We start from the raw sequence: 18,563 nt of genomic DNA on the forward strand, positions 1-18,563 counted from the left end.
TACTTTAACAAACATCATTTAAATTCTTATAGTATCTATACATAAATTTGGCTTGTCTGTCTGTTTGTTTGTTTGTTTGTATCCAATAAACGTCAAAACGGCTGAACCGCTCGGGCCCAATTTTTTTGTGCGACATCACGTGACCACAAGGAAGGTTTATGAATGATAAAAAAATGTGTTTAAGGTTTTTAATTTGTAAAAAAATTTAAATTCTTGAAAATCCGCAAATTTTTTTTAAAATCCGCAAAATTTTTTCTTCTTTGTTTTGAAATGTAAACAAAAAGAATATGTTCAGAATTTATATAGAAGATGGACGCGAAGCGCCCTAAAAGCCTAGAAAGAAGAGCGCGAAGCGCCTTGAATTTCTGGTATTGTATACTTATTGTACCTATTGTACTTATTTCTTGCATAAAAAAAAGAAAAGAAAGTGCTTTAATTATTTATATTTTAAGTCAGATTACAAAAACTGAGTAGAAATACAATGGTCCATCTTTAGAAAAGAAATTTTGATATTTATAATTTTTATCCGCCTAATAAATTCTAATATCACAGTTTATCAATAAGCCATAGAAAACAAAAACTTTTGACGGGGTTCATTTATTTTAGGAACAAAATTAATGAATCATTGAATCTAGTAATATCACTAAAAGAGTTCAGGTAGAAAATGTATTAGTGTTTAAAAAATATCATAATTCGGTTAATTTGTGTTATTTAAAATAAGGTGTTTTTGAATATAACAGATATAATTATAAGCGTGAATCTAATAGATAAATAATATTCTGTGTATGTAGTTAAAAGTTATACATCTAAACATGTTGAATATTTGAAGTCTCCATATTGTCCTGACTGGATTGGCTGGTCAACCGACGAATATGCATGGTTCTTCTGACAGATTTGAAGAATCCAGTTTTACTTGATTTCTTCGAGGATTTAAAGGTAGGTTTAGAAGTTAATTTACATAAACCTCTGCAAAAAAAAAAAAATATTTTAGTTTAAAAAAAAAGTAAAATAAGAGAAAGGAAAGAAACAAATTTCAAAATACAACCCTCTCTTAGTTATTACAAAATTGAATAATCTAAAACTTTAAAATTAAAGGTTCATTTATGAAATGCTTTGAAGAATGAAAAATTAAGTTTAGAAACACTTTTATGGCCTCATCGTTTAAATTTTTTAACTCATCTCAAAAACATTTTTAAATTGGAACTTTTTTTGGAAATCCTAGATAATGCAGTGATATAGAACTGAGCGATGACAGAAGGGAAAAAAACGAGGAAAGTATGTGAGTGAATTAAAACTTTAAGAAAATGTATCCCAATAGAGGCAAACTTCCTTTATTACCTACAGTTCCAGGATCGATTGTTAAGACGAGGATTCTTTCTTCTCCGATCCTCCAGGTTCTCCTCACATCGAAACACGGAGCAATGCAAATAAAACCTATACACTGAGAAGATAAAACCTGTACATGGATAGGAAAAAATATGTACATGTAGAAGATAAACCCTTTACAGTTACACGGAGGAAATCAAACATGTAGAGATAAACCCTGTACAAATAAGGTAAAACTTGTACACAGGGAAAATAAAACCTGTACACAGAGAAAATAAAACCTGTACACAGGGAAGATAAAACCTGTACACAGAGAAAATAGAACCTGTACACAGAGAAGATAAAACATTGACACGAAGAAATCAAAATAAAACCTGGACACGAAAAAAATCGAAATTTAACCTTGACGCTTAGAAATCAAGTAAAATCCTCTACACAGAGAAGATAAAACATACAGGGTGAGTCAAAAAAAAGTGTGATTTGCGGCGCAAGGTGCAAAAGTGATTCTGTGATTTAATCTTAATAATATTTTAGATTTAGGGAGAAATAATATGAATACACATTTTTGCTTTTCTGAACGTTTGATTTTGAGAGAAAAAAAGATTCGCGGATTTTCCTTTGGGCCATTAGAGTACCAAAAAAAATTACAAATTTTCAAAAAACATTGAAAAAACACCATGCAGGAGAGTTGCACAAAAAAAGGCACAATTTTGCACCAGGCGCCGCAAATTACACCTTTTTTTGACTCACCCTGTATACCTAGAGAAAATAAAACCTGTACACGGAAAAGATAAATGCTGTAAACAAAGAAGTTTAAACTTCACAGAGAAGATAAAACCTGTACACAGAGAAGATACAATCTGTACACAGAGAAGATAAAATCTGTACACAGAGAAGATAAAATCTGTACACAGAGCAGATAAAACCTTGACACACAAAAATCAAAATAAAACCTGGACACAAAGAAATCAAAATATAAGCTTTACACGGAGAACTGATTGCGGATAAATCAAAATAAAACCAATTAGGCTTTGAAAAATCATGTCTAAATAATTTCTTTGCGCTATAAACTCATAAATATAATTTGAAAAAGATAATCAAGTTACCTAGCAATTGATTCCAGGATAAATTTAGAATCCGTTTCTTCTTTCAAGAACAACCGATGTTTGTCTGAAAAAAGTTCCTGATCGTCCAGTAACTCGTCTGATTCATCATCATCCTCGTCCTCCTCTTCATCTTGATCCTGAATTAGATTAAAATTATGATAAATTTGTTAAATCTTTAGGCTGGTTCAGAAACAGACCAAGGCAATCTTTTCATGGAGAATTTACCAAGTTTTATATTCTATACCTAAATCACTATGACAAAAATAATGCAACATTAAAATTGTCTTATATCCCGCTTGGGTCTAGCAGTAATTCCACAGAAAGGAAATGCGTCTTTGTCAAAAACTCTAATTTTTTAATCCTTATATATTTGCAACATAATGTAGCAGACCTTATCTATTTCAAATTATTAATTATATTGGATCAGTTAAACTAAGTTTGAAATATCAAAGGTTTACACCATGAGGTTGCAAAGATACGGTAATAAGAAAATTTCGGTTTGTTATACAGGCTCAATTCTTTTCACTTTGTTTCTTATATCTAAAATGGAGTAGAAAAATGGGAATACATTTTTGAAAAATGTGCCAGTACCTGTATTCTGAGTAGGAGTAGAGGATAGAACCCAGACCAGTACTCACGTATATACGACATTACTCCCTCATCCTGGTAATATAGAAACTTGTTGCTACAGTGAGACCCAATAAACTGTGGAAAAGGAAGACGACGTTTAATTACTGTAAATTTAATATTGCAAATAATTTACCAGTAGATATAAAATAAATTTATTGAGTAAAACTGATCTGGGTATACATGTGCACTGTACAATTGCTTTGTTTCATAATCATTGTACAATCAAACTCACGACCTTCAGTCTAACAATCGTCTAACTAATGTATGGTTCTCACTGTAGTTTTATAAATAAATTAAAATGGTCAATCATATTTCCATGCAGATTTAGGTTATGTATGCGTAAATGGCCCATTATCATATTTTTGTGCAAAAGAATATATTCGCAAGAATCATAATGCAAGTTAATATTTAAACCATACCTTACTGATAATTGATTGTAGATCCTTTGGTTTACTGTACACAACAACAACAAGATGTATACTGGGAACATCAACTCTACAATAATTTAATGATAAATTATTACGGTGAGAACCAGAATACTGTGGAATTTTTATCGTCTTCAAATTTCCTATAAGAATTATTATATTTTTTTATTTTCACATATTTTTGGAACATCCAAAACTTTCATCACATTTTTATTACATGCATAAAATAGTCAAGATATTAGGTAAGCAAAACCAAATTTAACGTTATAAAAACTTTAAACCTTGTTTTAACATTCAAGATTTCTGTATTTATAGTCTTCAATAGAATATATTGAGGATATATGGAAGTTTGAAGATAGAGAAATAATATATTAGTTCAAAACTATCAAAAATATAGGTTTGATAAATTCAACCAAAAACCTTCAACCCAGATCATAAAAAAATATTTCTTGGTAGGAAAGTAGAACAAACATTTTCATATTTTACATGCTCAAAATGTTCAAAATGTAAAAAAAATCACGGTTTTTTCCTGCAGCATAGCTGTGGCGTATATAGGCATTTACTAAGGGGGATAAATCATGAAGGTGATTATTTCTTCACCCCCCCCCCTCCTCTACATAGATTTATTTTCTGAAAACTACCAACATTTTATTATGTTGTTGAACGGTGCCTACTTCTTGAATCGCAACAATTATTTGTAAAGGGATACAAGTTTTGGACAGAAACATTTCAAGATTTGACTTTTCATCCCTTTTCCAGTGCACGATAAGCATAGGTCACAATGTTTTCCCTTGTTTCTGTACATACCCTGCACGTAGTACAGACTCCATTCAAGACGAAAGGAAAAGGTGAAATTTTTGCCGAAAGTACTTGTGCGTCATTGTGATCTTTTATACCTTCTACTTTGGATTTTAGAACGAGAAAGCTAATTTTTTTGGTTGCTTATTAAAAATTCAGAACAAAATTATTCTTCTCAACACCCCTTCAATAAGCGAAGCTATAATGTTGAAAACATGTCAAGTTTCAATCTAAAATTATATTTTCTTTAATTTGACGTGTGCACTGTGCATAATATAAATAAATATTTACCCTGTTATTGATTTCAGCAGTTTCTTAGTTCCGCCAAGCTTTTTTTCCTGCTCCAAATATCAATATTTAAATTTTATTCAAAATATTTCTAATTTAGGAATTGAAGTTTAAAAATTCAAAATGAAATTGAATTCTTATAAAAAGAAAAGGCTTGACAAATTACATTACTGCAGAATACAGCTTAAAAACTGATTTTTCTAAACAAATATTTGATTTAATGATTATTTCCTTGTAAAAGTTTAACTGAAGGTTTTGTTCCTCAACCTAAATTACATAAATAAATTAGATTAACACCAACCATATTTTGTATTAAAGAATAAAATTATGCTTTATCTTGCTTTTTGTATAATACTTGGGGAGTCTAACGTAAGTGGATTTTACTTGCGCACAATACGAGAACAGTTGCGCTCAATTCCGCACAGTTGCGTGCAATTCCGCGCAACGGAATTCTAATTGGAAACCCAAATGATACTTTAATACTTATGATTTGCCTTTGATTAAAATATTCAAACAAACATCTTTTAAAATATTAAAATTTTCCATTTGTTTGTTCTTTCATAAAATAAGTACTTAAAAGAGTATCCGGGGAATTTTTCAAATAAATTAGAAATCCTGCAAACTCAAAACTTTTAACAAGTTTATTGAAGAAAATTTGAAAGAATTTTCCAAGATGAAGCAATCGGTATTCAATATTCAAGAAAAATACCATTATAATCCCATTTTTTAAACTTTTAAAACATAGCTTATATGCATTTATGATAGTATTTTTTAATTCATTGAAATGGATAAAATATTTAATATTTATCATGTTACGAAAGTGTAGTTGACCTTCACTTTAAGGTTTCCAGTTTTCCGAGGGAACCAGGTTGTATCGTAAGTATTCCTAAAATAGCTGGTTGATTGCTGCCATTACATTATATTATACAATTATTAGATAGTAAGACAACGGATATACAGTAAAAACTGCAATGATTAGGAGGCTGTCATACTTTTATTGCTTAACTAAAGAAATTTCTTTTATTAGCGTCTACATTCTTTTAACCTTTTTTCAAACCTTTGACCTATACAAAAAGGCCCAATAATCTGTTAAAATTTCACCAACATATAGTTTTTAATTTTAGAAGGGGTCATTTAATTAACATGTTGTTGTTCGATGCTTCCGTTTGGCGTAAAACTGTGTCGAATTTTCGAAAACCTTTCTGTTTACATTACTGTTTACTTTAAACAACTAATAATTTGTATTAATCTATACAAATCTATATTGCAGAGAGAAAACAACAATGCTTTGGAATTATAATAATGGATACTTAATAAGGTCACTTTAATGTTTTTATATCAATATTTTATAAAGAAGCCTCAATTTGATACCATGCAAAAAAATGCCTAATTCCAAGGTCCATCAAAGCTGTTCCAACCATGGCCTTGGGGGCAAGGATTGCTGCAACATCTCTTTTTTAGGTTATTCTTCATAAAGTTCTGGAATCTGGGTTTATAACTACGTATTTACCTTGGATTTCAGATAGCCCAGAAGAATAAGCTCAGGGGGTTCAGACATATTTAAACGATTTTTTTGTTTCTTAGACAATATTGGATAGTTAAATTTAAGAAAGAGATTTTCGGATATTTGACATAGTTTTACATCAAATGGAAGGATTGGACAACAAAAACCTACTTAAACAATCCCTTCTAAAATTAAAAAATAATTGATAGGGCACATTTTCGAGCATTTTTAACGATTAAGGGGGCTGAAAATCCTAATCCTTTATTTTGGGTCACCCTGTAGAGGTTTCGTTATTTTAATGGTGTTTTTTTTTGTACTGAAGACATCTTAAATGTTTAAATTTTTCGAAATAAAATAACATGCAGACAAGATGTAAAAAACAGTAAAAGTGTACTAAACGTTACTCCAATAACCATATATTTCATATTTAATTAAACAGACAAAAGTACACTACAGTCAAGGGCTTATTCAGGAAATTGTCCAAGGGGGGGGGGGGCTCAGCACATGTTGGGGCCTGAAAACCCCCTGAAATCAATAGATATCACTGGTCCAGAGGGGGCTTAGCCCTCATAGCCCCCTCCCCTGAATACGCCTCTGACTACAGTACACTCAAATGATATATTTGATAAAAAGACACAGAAGAGTGTAGAATGTAGATGATTATTGTACTCTTAAATTTTTCATCAATTAGCTATTTCGTTTTTTTTGTTATTTAAGATTTTAGAAGTTTCTGATTATACAATCCATACAGTGTCTTGAAGCGCAACAATCTATTTTTGAACTATTTCCACAAACTATTTAACAACAATTTTTTTTTACTTTTTTAAAGAATCAATGTTTTAAGAATATCCAACCTTAGAACCTTATCTCTATCACAGATCTGGAAATATTTCAAAAATCAAGTATTGAAGAAAAACAAACACAATATGTAATTATGAGTCGGTGCTCACAGGCACTGTTGATGTAATTTCAAGTAACCTTTCATATACAGAGTGACATGTACATTGTACAGTACACTTGAAGTCTTTGTGTGATTATCGACGACGATAAAAAAGCCGCATTTTCTTGCTAAATATTTACTAACAGAACTCAAGTGCACAGTGTGGAATAACGTTACAAATTTCCCGTTCTTAAATTCCTAAAATTCGGAATATTATTTGTACAATGCCGTTACCAAATTTTAATTCTCTGCAAATAAATAAAAAATAACTTTAAAAGATAGAACAGCGTGCATACAAAGATATCAACAATTTCAAGCGTTTCTGCGGATTAAATACCAATAAGAGTTTAAAGGGAACCGTCGTCAATTAGGTTATTAGGTTTTTAAGAGAAAAAAATAATTTCAGGCCCATGCATCAGACTAATTCAAAAGTAAAAAGATGTCATGGGTTACATCATTTTCAGGAAAACATTAAGTTAAAATAATACCGTCTGAAGTCAATCCATCAAAAATAAATGGATATTGCACATATTATAAATATAATCCCATCTTATTCAGAACTAATTTTTTAAAAGTTGTTCAATTTGAAATATTCCTGATTATTTTTGTTTCTGTCGCTCATCAAGGCAACTTCTACCTCCTTCTCTTCTTCTTTGTCCTCACCGTCGTCCTCGGGTTGGATTTCGCCGAACATATTGTTCATAAGACGACCAGAAACTCTACTCAAATCACAATTTTTTTTTTGAAAAATTGAAATAAGAATTAAAAAGTTGGCCATATCAAAGCTTAGATGAATCAATTAAAAAAGTTGTAATAACATACTTTTTCTTCGCGTTTTCCAGAGAACCTTTGAAAAGATAAGTTGAAAGAACTAATATTAGGTCATTTGTCGAAGTTTTATCGGCCATACGTTTTCATTTTTGAACCCATTTACGCACATTTGGGGTAGATTTGTCCTTTGTGTGTACTTGCATAAATACCTAATCATATTTAAACAATAAATAATAATAATAAATAATTAATGAATGATTTCCTCGAAGTTTGAAGAGACCAGTTTTTCAAAACGTTTCTCTAAAAAAAACCGTGTTATAAGATAAAAAAAATACTAAGCATGTCTGTTCATTCTCGAGTAAAGCCTGTAATTGGGAATATGTATTATAGGATTCAAATATTCATCTTTATTTAAAAGAAAAAAAATTGTAAAATCTGTTCACTGTGCCTTGAATAGAATTAAAAATCGTTAATTTCTTAAACTTTTTAAAGGCTTCATAATACTAATGATATTATGCCTTTGCTTGTTTGATTCTATAAATTTTTTTTTTAAATATTCGACAAATATTGTCAAGATTGAACAACATAGTATTATGGTGTATTTAATGAAAAGCATGCTACCGCATGAAAAGTTTAATAACGAAAAATACTAAATCAAGAATACTTTAAAATCTAAAATTACTTAGTTTAAAAATCAAATCAAAATGCCAATGTTAACACAAAATTTAAAATTCGCATTCCTGTAATTAAAAATGTATGCCTTATTGTTTTCTACCTGAGTTGATGCCTCTTTGGTGGTTTGGTTTGGAAGAGAATATTGAAAACCAGAACTAGTTTCGAGTTTAGAATCACATAGTTGAGTTTTAGAGTTGTCTTCAAATCCATCCACTTGATCCGTCCCTCCCAGTTCCAATCCTTCAGATTGAATACATTGGTCAACATCATGATCATTTATGCACGAACCGGAAATTCTATTATTATCTCCGGAAATATCACAGTTGAGAAAAGATACACCACATGTTGCATTCACTATCTCTGGTTTAACACGTGTCTCAATTTCAGAGTCGAGACTATCTGCAGCGCTGAAATATCGGGTTGAACCCGAAGTTAGACTTTCCGCAGCGCTCCAATAATTTTTTGAACCGGAACTCAGGCTTTCTTGCGCACTGAAGTATTTTCCGGAACCCGAAGTCAGACTTCCTGAATAAAAGCGTTGGAAGCATTACAATTAAACCTAAGAACGTAAAACTAATTCTAATTAGGGGGGTTGTTATTTATAAGTCGTTCTTCTATCTAAACTGAACTTGAACTTGAACTAATTGTAAAATGACGCGAAATCATTTTATTTTCTTAAATACCTGGGTTTGAAAGAAATCTTGTCGAACTGGAAGAAATACTACCACCAGCTGTATGGTAGGGTGGCTTCTCACCATCTAAAAAAATAAAAGATGATAAAAACTATATTGATTATTTTAGTATAATAAAAAGGCCTAATAAATAATAACTAAATCTTAGTCAGAAACCAAGCATTTAATTAAGAATAGCAAAAACAACTGTCACCGTAAATTATAACAAATTTAGAAGTTTATCTCTCTTTGAAGCCTGAGAGTGTAAATTTTTTATATTTCGTGCTTGAACGGTTTTATCTAGCAGAGTTTTGTTTAAATATTAAAGGTCTTTAACGTCTGATTATAAAGATAAAACTATAAGAAAATTAATAATTGAAGTCCCGCGGCACAAATTCCTGTAAACGCCCCTGCTGGTCGGAGATATTCTTTTTATAAATTAGAATAACGTTTTAATCCTAGAATTTAAATAGGACTGAATATTTTTTTTTTCGATTTATTTTTTATTTTGTCTCTTCATGTTCATCTAATCTTATTTGTTTTCTCTATAAACATGCCTATATAAATCTATTTTATTTGTTTTCTATACTGCAATTGAGTTTACATGAATATATCCATCACGACGCTGTACTTTCTGCAAACAAACATGAAACTGAGTGAGCTCCGAGCATCTTTTAAAGAGAATTTATCTAATTTTTAATCCCTTTTTAATTAGTCTATTTGAAAACTAAATTCGCGAACATCTTTTAGAATTACTTTAAATGGTTGATGCAAATGCTAATCTAGTATTAAGTAAGGCTATTTTAAAATCCATTTTATCCATTATTGTCGCTTATAATGTTAGGTGATCTTCCATTTAATGAATCGGATGTCCGATTCATTCAATGGTACCATTAATTAATCTTGTGGAAGATAACGTCGTTTTTCTAGCTTAACAAGCGTTAAATATAGTTTTTCTACATTGTTTCTGAAGGAAAAAATGCACTTTCATAGAAAAACCACGAATCCAAATAATCAGTTTTCAAAAACATGGATATCTAATTCACACTTATTCTGCAAACCTCTGCGCGTTCTCACCCCTTCACAAATTGTCGCATTGATATTAAGAAGGTTAAAGAGTGAAGGGTGCACATTTTCCTTATTATTGTAAGTTAGAATATAGATGAGACATTATCTATTTATTAGAAAATTAATCAGGGAAATTTTTACAAGTTCATCAAGATTAAATAATTTTGAATTTAAATGAAATCAAAAAAAAATTCCAGTTGCTTTGTAAAAAATATGTTTCTCTGAATACTCAGGGGAGACCCCAGAGTTGTCAATCTCAGCTGAAAGCTTTTACATTAGATTAATTTAGAATAGAAAGATCTTTTCAGACATCTGAATAGTCAGTTTTATCCTAGAAATCTAAAATTGTGCTAAGCTGCAACTTTTTAACAATTTTTGTAGAAGAACTGAACTCATTGAACACTCGCCAAAAATTTTTATTTTCTACTACAGTGAAACCCTTAATAACAAATACATCGGAAGATTTCATCAAATGTCGTATTCTTCACTTTCTGATAATGAAATGAAGCAGATATTTAGTTTTTTAATTAAATGATTATATGGAACTCTTTAAAACTGTTCCCGCATATTCATGGCTATTTATTTATTTTCGCAAATACTGAAATTTACGTAATATAGTATAAAACTCATTGAAAAATTGTCAAGACGACATTTGATAAATTCTTCCGATGTATTCGCTATTAAGGGTTTCACTGTACATCTTTTAAGCCGAATGTTGTAGACCTTAAATTCTTAAAAACCAGAGGTTTACAATTCAATTAGATTGCAAAGATTAGGGACTAGAAAATTTGAGTTTGTTGAAAGTGTTCAGTTCCTTTACATATAACAGTGTATAGTGTATGCATATTACTATATCTCAAAAATAATTATGCATAATATAAAAGAAGAACTTGACAGTTATTTATGAATTTTAAAGTCTACAAAGGAATTGAGTCTTTGCCACAAACTATGATTTTCTGATCCCAATATCTTTGCAACCCAATGTCGTAGACCCTTGATATTTCAAACTATGAATCATGTTAGACCAAACAATCCTAAGTTTGAAATATAAAAAGGTGTATACCTTTAGGTTGCAAATCTATAAAGACTAGAAAATTTTAACTTGTGGCAAAAACTCAATTTCTTTTTTCATGATGTTACAATTATCTATGTATTGTGTATATCTTTATATTTATATTTTTGTATACATACATATATGGTTGATACAATAATTAGGACTGCATAGACTGGAGTGTACTTTAAGTAAATGAATATCCTGGAAAGAATATAAGTAATATGTATGCATTGCATACTGTGTAGTCAGTAACTTTAATAGTGTCTATATTGGAATAGTAATGTACTAAACATATTTGATGTTTATTTTAAATTATATTTTTACCAATCATTAGTGCACAATTTGGTATGTAAACTTTGATCTTTATTTTGTATTTCATTATTAAATGTATTCAGTATTTGATATTTCTAAGATTTTATTTTTCAGTGTATAAAAAACAGAATCAATCATTGGTTCCAGCGCATCTGTGAGATTAGACTATGATTCCTACATATGATTTTTGGGGTTTACCCCCAATTATTGTTTCGAAAGATATGTTTTGTTTCTAGCTTAAATTACATATGATATTTTTAGGCTATAACAAGTGTCTTTATGTTTTTCTATCCCCTATTAATCCAAATATTTGAAAATCAGTTTTATTGACTTTTAAATCTATATTTTTTTTGCTACGGCAATAAGTTTGTATCTATCTAACAAAATTAGTATTTCGGGATTTTGAAAAATTCCCAAACTTCCTTTAAAACTCCAAATCAACCCAAAAAGCTTCGCCTCACCTTTTACCTTACTTGTAATGTTTGATGTTGGTAAACTGTAGAACCGGATCTCTGAGGCAAGATCACGATCTCCGTTAGTTAGAGGAGATCCAGGGACTGACGCAGCCAAGGATTCTAATAAATCATCTTTTTTTTCTGTTGTATTTTAGCAATTTCTTCAAATATATTGATCTTTTTCTTTTTCCAGGCTTTGAATAAAAGTTTCAAGTTTTATACAATGAAAAATAAAAACTGCACAATATAAACTTGCAAATTTCAAAAAATGTCATGGAGAAAAGTTGAGAGCAAGTAGAAATGTGATATTTTTCCAGGAAACAATATTAGATTCAAGAGTGGAGAATTTTCAGTGCCTGAGTATAAAATTTGGAAATAGAGAATTCCCTTAAATTATAGATTTTTAAATTTCACTAAATGGTACAAGTGAATAAAGCATAGATAAATAAATAAACATAGATAGCTTATGTACGCAAAATCACCAAGAATTGTACAGTCCGCGAACTCATACTTCTAGGGGTCAACGTGTACTTCAATGATAAGCGGGGTGGTTTGGTGTTTTAATAGATTTCATAATAGAGTGTAAAATAACTCCGAGAATGGAACTATTTGAAAAACAATATTTCATTAAGCAATATATCATATTGACAAGAACTGAAGAAGGACATGAGAAGGACTAAACTAACTTAAATTTCTCTCTACAGAACTCATGTACACCACAAATACTCAATGCCATAAGAACAGCCAATGTTCACAACCGACCTAGTTAATCTATATAATAGGAATATCTTTAAAACATCTCTGTACATTTATATCTTTCAAGATGAAAACTGTCGTCCTATGCGCAATCTATCTTTATCTATGGAATAAAGTGGAAGTGAGTTAAATATCTAGATGAAGTGAATTAAGTGAGGGAATTGGATAACATTAATTAGATGAACGAAAATAAGTATAGTCGATGAAGTGATTAACGATGCGAAAAAAGTGAATAAAGACGAAAAGAATAAATTGATTAAAATGATAGAAAATGATTCCCTGAGCTGAAGAATGTATCACTCTCTCTATCACTGATAACAAATATTTATAGTTTCATTCAATAAATAACAATAAAATGGACTTAAGTTGTCATTTTAAGTGACTCCCCAAAAAAGATGGCATACCGAATTCACAACGGTACCCTTAAAAGCTTTGTCTGATCAAGAAAGAATTCTTTTTTTATCTCTTTAATTCGTTGTTTTTAATTGCGATTTCTCTAAATAGGTAAATTGCGCATATCAAAAAAAATGGGAAGAAATTATCAGAATTAAATACTTTGAAGATAGAAAAACGACACTGTCTTTTACATTATTGATCAAAAAAGCTTTAAGTGTACCGCCGTAAATCAGTAATTCCCCTTGCTAAAAACTAATGACTAAAAATATTCCTAAGCGGGAGATTCAGCTGTGATGGAATATTTTGAGGTTTGCTTTCTCGTCGTAGCACCACAGGGGAATCCTGAAAATGGTTTTCATTAACAAACAAAAAAGTTTGTGTTCTTTGTGATTCCTTAAAATAAAGTAAGACAGAACTACGAATTCCATATTTTTCGATAAATGTATTGGCCTAGGCCTAGGTTGGTTTAACAAATATTTAGATACTGAGTGTACAGTGTTTATTTTAATTTCCAAGTTTCTCTTGACTAAGGAATTGAGTCTTTGTCCCAAACTCTGATTAATTCTGTTAGAGCAAATAATCTAAGTTTGAATTATCAAAGGCTTACACCATATCAGGCTGCAAAGATATAGGGATTATGAAAATTGGGTTTGTGGCCAAGACTCCACTCCTTTAAGGCCAAAAAAATATGAAGTTTATAACCGAAGTAAGTTATGTTTTTATTTCAGTTCAGGACGCTTTTTTAAACCATTTGTTTGAGTTTATACAAACTAAAGTTCCAATTCAAAATTGTGTTAATACAAAATTCAGATATCAAAATCTGATTGGTTCTTTTCGACAACTTTGATCTATTTTGAACAAAAAAGACAAGTAAATTCTTGGATGAATTTCGTTTAGAGCGTGTGAATTTCTGTAAAAGAAACGTAGGCAACATTAAATAAAAATCCATTTCGTGGAAAGAAATTTATTGAAAAATATATCAGAAATAGGTGGGTTAAACAAAAAGAGGTAATTTCCTAGTATACGATTTTTGGACTCCCCCCCTCCTATCAATTCTTAAGTGTAAGTCATGTGGCCGCAGCGCTCGGCCCTCTAGCCTGTCCTAGCCACAGCGCTCGGCCCAGAAAGTGTCTTAACCTAACCTAGCCCTAAATAATAAAATAATAATAAATTTGCTGAAAAATAAGTGGTCATGTACAAAATTGATAGGAGGGGGGGGGGGGTCCAAAAATCGTATACTAGGACGGACCCCAAAAAGAAACTAATCAGATCCTAGAAAATCTGAATTGACAGCAAGCAAGGGATATTTTTTACATAAATCCTGCTGTCTACCCTAAAAGATACGTACTGTTTCTGAATCACAGATACTCTGATATTCCTCGGTGATGGCGGACAAAATGGCGGAGGTCCTTTGTGGAACATCTCCCTGTGCGCTAACAGCTAGGGATGCCGCAACCCGTTGCATAGTCTCTCGGTTTTGAATTCTTCTGGGATTTGGTGCAACATCTAGGTAATAATTTATTTACAAACAGTGCCTCGAATGATGACAAGTTTGTTGCAAAATAACAATAATATTTCCACTCAAATTAAATTACTTGCAATTAATGAAAATTGTTATGATTTTTTTCTACCTTTGCTTCCTGAGCAGGGATGAAAACCAGGAGCTCTTTCAATCTCGTCTAAAACCTTAATAAATTTACGTTTATCGTGGGCATTCACATTTGGATCTTTCGTACAGATACCATGTTTTTCGGAGTCTTTTCATTGCTTAATATTGTTGTACAATGTGCAATGTACAATGTACAATGTACAATGTACAATGTACAATGTACAATGTACAATGGACAATGTACATGGTATGAAAATAGAAAAAACGGGTCAAAAGGAACTGTGAAGTGAAAACTTTCCTCATGACTGTAATATCTATGGTAACCGGATTCAGTAGATTAAATATCATTGGTTTACACCATCAGGTTGCTATGATAATTGGATTTAAAAATTTGAGTTTGAGACGAGTAAACAGTTCCTTATAAAATTGGGATTGATCGAGTGAATGAGAAGGCTTTGATAATGCGAATAAAATACATAAACTCTATTACTTGTAATGCGTTCATAATGGTAGATTTGACAAGATTTTTCTTTTTTCAATTCAAATGTAACTGATTTGATCCTAGTTAGTAAGAAACGCAGAATATAGTTTTGGATGAATAGATTAAATCTAATTAAAAATTTTGTTTTAGATTTTCATCAAAATTAACTCACGAAAAGGAACAGACATAATTTTTAAAATTTATAAAACTGGGGAAAAAAATTTGAGGTGCAGCAGCCAGTACTAGTCAATGTCCTCAACAGATAAAGCTTTGAAGACTGAATTCTGATAAATTTTGCAAGCAATTTTTTGCCAGCCGTTTATGAGCAATCAATATAATTTGGCTAATAGGTAGCTACAAAATAATCTATATTTTCATACATTACTAGCTAAAGTGCCCGGCGTTGAACGTTAAAAAAAAAAAAAAAATTTTAATTTTGATTTTGAAAAGAAAAATTTTTGAAATTTTTTAGCCTATGTCAGATAACCATGGGTTCCCTAAAAACACTGAGGAAAAAATCCAAACTTTGAACCAAAAGAAATTTTGATTTTTTAAACCTAAGTTACACACGTGGGTTTCTTTAAAAATTCACCCAATTTGGTTCAGCCGTTTGGCCAGCAATAACTGTATACATATATTAGCTTTATCATTTAGATAAAATTTAAATTTATAATATTTTAAATATAAATATATTATAAATTTATAAAGTGTGCTCCGCAAAGTGTTTACTCTGACGGAAATTATACGACTGAATAAAATATTAAATAGTTAGGTAACGAACAAGATTCATGGGTGGCTTCGTTCAGACTTAATTTTGTATCTAAGGCAAATATTAACATTTAATAAATATACTTTTAGACCATATACAATTAGAGTAAAGAAGCTGGTCTTCCTGAAAGTCAAAATATCTTTAAATATCTATAAATACTTTTTTTAAATGCCAAATATAACCAATTCTTTAGGATAACAGAGATTTAATGCAACTGTACGAAAGCAAAAAAATAGTTAAAATAAAATTCATTAAAACATTCAAAGCCAAAAATCGAACTTTTTAATGCTAATAATTCATAAGAAACAAATGCATATAAAAAATATTTAATGTTAGGTTCGTTTAGGTTTCTTGTTCTTATATTTCACCCCCTTTTTTCTATTAAACGTAAGTTGTGCATTTTCAATGTAGTATTCTATTTATTTTATGATATATGAATATGGATATTGTTATAGTAGGCTACTGGGAATAATATTATGGTAATTTAAGGCTACCTTAGAAAAACTCAAAACAGTGATTAATAGCTATTCTTCCAACATTTAAGTATAAAGGTATTGCATCATACTGCGTCAAAATGAAAAAAGTACATAAAATTCAGAAATAGAAAAATTATAATCAGCCCTCCGAAAATTTGTTCTATTACAGAGTTATGTAAAAACAATCCTACTCTGATTTTAAAAAAAACGTTAGGTTCTAGTCGATGTGATGTGGATAGGAAATGATAGAGACGTAGAACAGAGTAATTTTTATTTGTATCGATTATTTTACCCACAAAAGAAATGTTTGGTTTTTCTTCAAAATTTAGCTTGTGTTAATAACTATTGCAGTAAATGTGTTTCGTTGCTTAAAGATTTCCTAATAAAATATTGAAACAAAAAGGTTTTTGTGAGGGACGAGGAGAATCTTCAAGGAAATATGAACCATTGGGGGAAAAATGTCCAAATGAAACTTGACATAGGATGATGGGAATTTTGATCCTATGAAACGAAAGTAATATTTACCCTCTGTGCCAGCTGAGTATGTAAAAAGACGACATCCACATCCTCAACAACCTCACGGCTATCTTCAACCTTCCTAAATACAAATAAAGTTTGAGACTTCCAAGACACAAGAGGAACAGGTAGCTAGTACTGGATAATACTTATGATGCGAACCGAGTGCAAAATTTGTATTTCTTATTTTGTCATGCCCCACCACCCCTGTCAAACTTAAATCTTTCAATTCAAAAGATTACACTTACACTATAGATGGCGAGTGCAGTCAAGAAAACAAAGTGCTGTTCCAACAAAAGTTTCGCCATCCTTAAACTACTAACATTTCGTAATTTTTTTTATTTAAGATACTCCTCAAAAAATATGAGAAGTTTAACAAATTTCAAAATTGCATGTTTTAAAACTTAGCTTTTATTACACTAAAAAAAATATTAACTAAGACAGAGAACCATTGCACAGTTTAAAAAGAAAGTGAAAGTTTTTTTTTGCTTTATATCTTCTGTCAAACTAAAAATTTTACATAATATAAGTTAAGAAGATAACTATAATGATTGCTATAATATTTGATAATAATCTTATAATGTATTATCAAATGTTAAAATTTAATTAAGATGAAAATTTGAATTATTATTGATAAAAACTGTGGACGCAAAAAAACTTTGATGATGAAAATGTTGAAGAAATATCTATATCTTGATACACAAGAAGAACAAAAGATAACAAACTGTTATAAAAACAGAACAATTTGAAAAGATAAATAAAATCTAAAAAATAACTTTTGAAACTATAATATACCCAAATGTAGCCTTCTATCTCAGAAATCTATGATACAAAAGTTTTGTGCATTTATAAACTGTATTAAGTTCGGAAAAATAGGTAAAATTGATCTAAAACTGTCGGAGATAAATGTTGGATAAAAGATAAAACGAAGAAATCGTTGTAGAATTTTGATAGATTTGACAGTCGATTACTCAATATTGAAGGTGGTACAATATCTAAACCAGAAAGCCCAGACTATATATAGTAATCTATATATAAATTTGGCTTGTCTGTCTGTTTGTCTGTCTGTCTGTTTGTATCCAATAAACGTCAAAACGGCTGAACCGATCGGGCCCAAATTTTTTGTGGGACATCTAGGGACCCCAGGGAAGGTTTATGAATGATCAAAATTTCAAATATTTGTCTCCATCAAAATTCGATCTACATTAAATTTTTTAAAATTTTGAAAATCCACGAAATTTTTTGTGAAAATCCGCGATTATTTTTGTTTTGTTTTACGATGTACACAAAGAGAACATGTTCACAATTAATTTAGAAGATGGGCGCGAAGCGCCCTCCAAGGCTAGTAATAATATAAATAATATGGATGAATAAATTCATCAAAAAAGGCGCTGAAGGTAAAATTTGTTCTGGTTGACAATACATGAAAAAGTGTGCAAAAATGCTGCAATAAGAGAAAAAAAATAAGAATCAATCCAATTCAATAGAAACTGGAGATGTTTTGAAAAGGTTTCCTACAACTGGATGTAAATATAAA

At 30.4% G+C, this 18,563-nt stretch overlaps 1 protein-coding gene across 2 annotated transcripts in view; it reads right to left on the reverse strand.

Annotated features, from left to right (window-relative positions):
* Positions 1-652: 652 nt before the first annotated feature.
* Positions 653-18,563, reverse strand: part of LOC111695652 (uncharacterized) — a 36,105-nt gene continuing 18,194 nt past the window's right edge. Inside the window, exons 11-29 of one of the 2 annotated variants that reach the window (XM_023465046.1) lie at positions 17,036-17,108; positions 14,807-14,861; positions 14,524-14,681; positions 13,447-13,517; positions 13,059-13,090; positions 12,042-12,143; positions 9,147-9,221; positions 8,564-8,988; positions 8,051-8,088; positions 7,613-7,736; positions 6,932-6,957; positions 5,405-5,459; positions 4,805-4,840; positions 4,577-4,623; positions 3,482-3,557; positions 3,024-3,095; positions 2,433-2,569; positions 1,339-1,434; positions 653-966 (exon numbers count right to left, since the gene is read on the reverse strand). In XM_023465046.1, the coding sequence (XP_023320814.1) occupies positions 807-966; positions 1,339-1,434; positions 2,433-2,569; positions 3,024-3,095; positions 3,482-3,557; positions 4,577-4,623; positions 4,805-4,840; positions 5,405-5,459; positions 6,932-6,957; positions 7,613-7,736; positions 8,051-8,088; positions 8,564-8,988; positions 9,147-9,221; positions 12,042-12,143; positions 13,059-13,090; positions 13,447-13,517; positions 14,524-14,681; positions 14,807-14,861; positions 17,036-17,108 (1,858 nt within the window). In that variant the 3' untranslated portion in view covers positions 653-806. Of the gene's footprint in view, positions 967-1,338; positions 1,435-2,432; positions 2,570-3,023; positions 3,096-3,481; positions 3,558-4,576; positions 4,624-4,804; positions 4,841-5,404; positions 5,460-6,931; positions 6,958-7,612; positions 7,737-8,050; positions 8,089-8,563; positions 8,989-9,146; positions 9,222-12,029; positions 12,144-13,058; positions 13,091-13,446; positions 13,518-14,523; positions 14,682-14,806; positions 14,862-17,035; positions 17,109-18,563 lie in introns of both variants that reach the window. The other variant, XM_023465045.1, reaches the window with a different exon arrangement.

The sequence above is a fragment of the Eurytemora carolleeae genome, unplaced genomic scaffold (genome assembly GCF_000591075.1).
Source record: "Eurytemora carolleeae unplaced genomic scaffold, Eaff_2.0 scaffold234, whole genome shotgun sequence".
Classification (NCBI taxonomy): Eukaryota; Metazoa; Arthropoda; class Copepoda; order Calanoida; family Temoridae; genus Eurytemora; species Eurytemora carolleeae.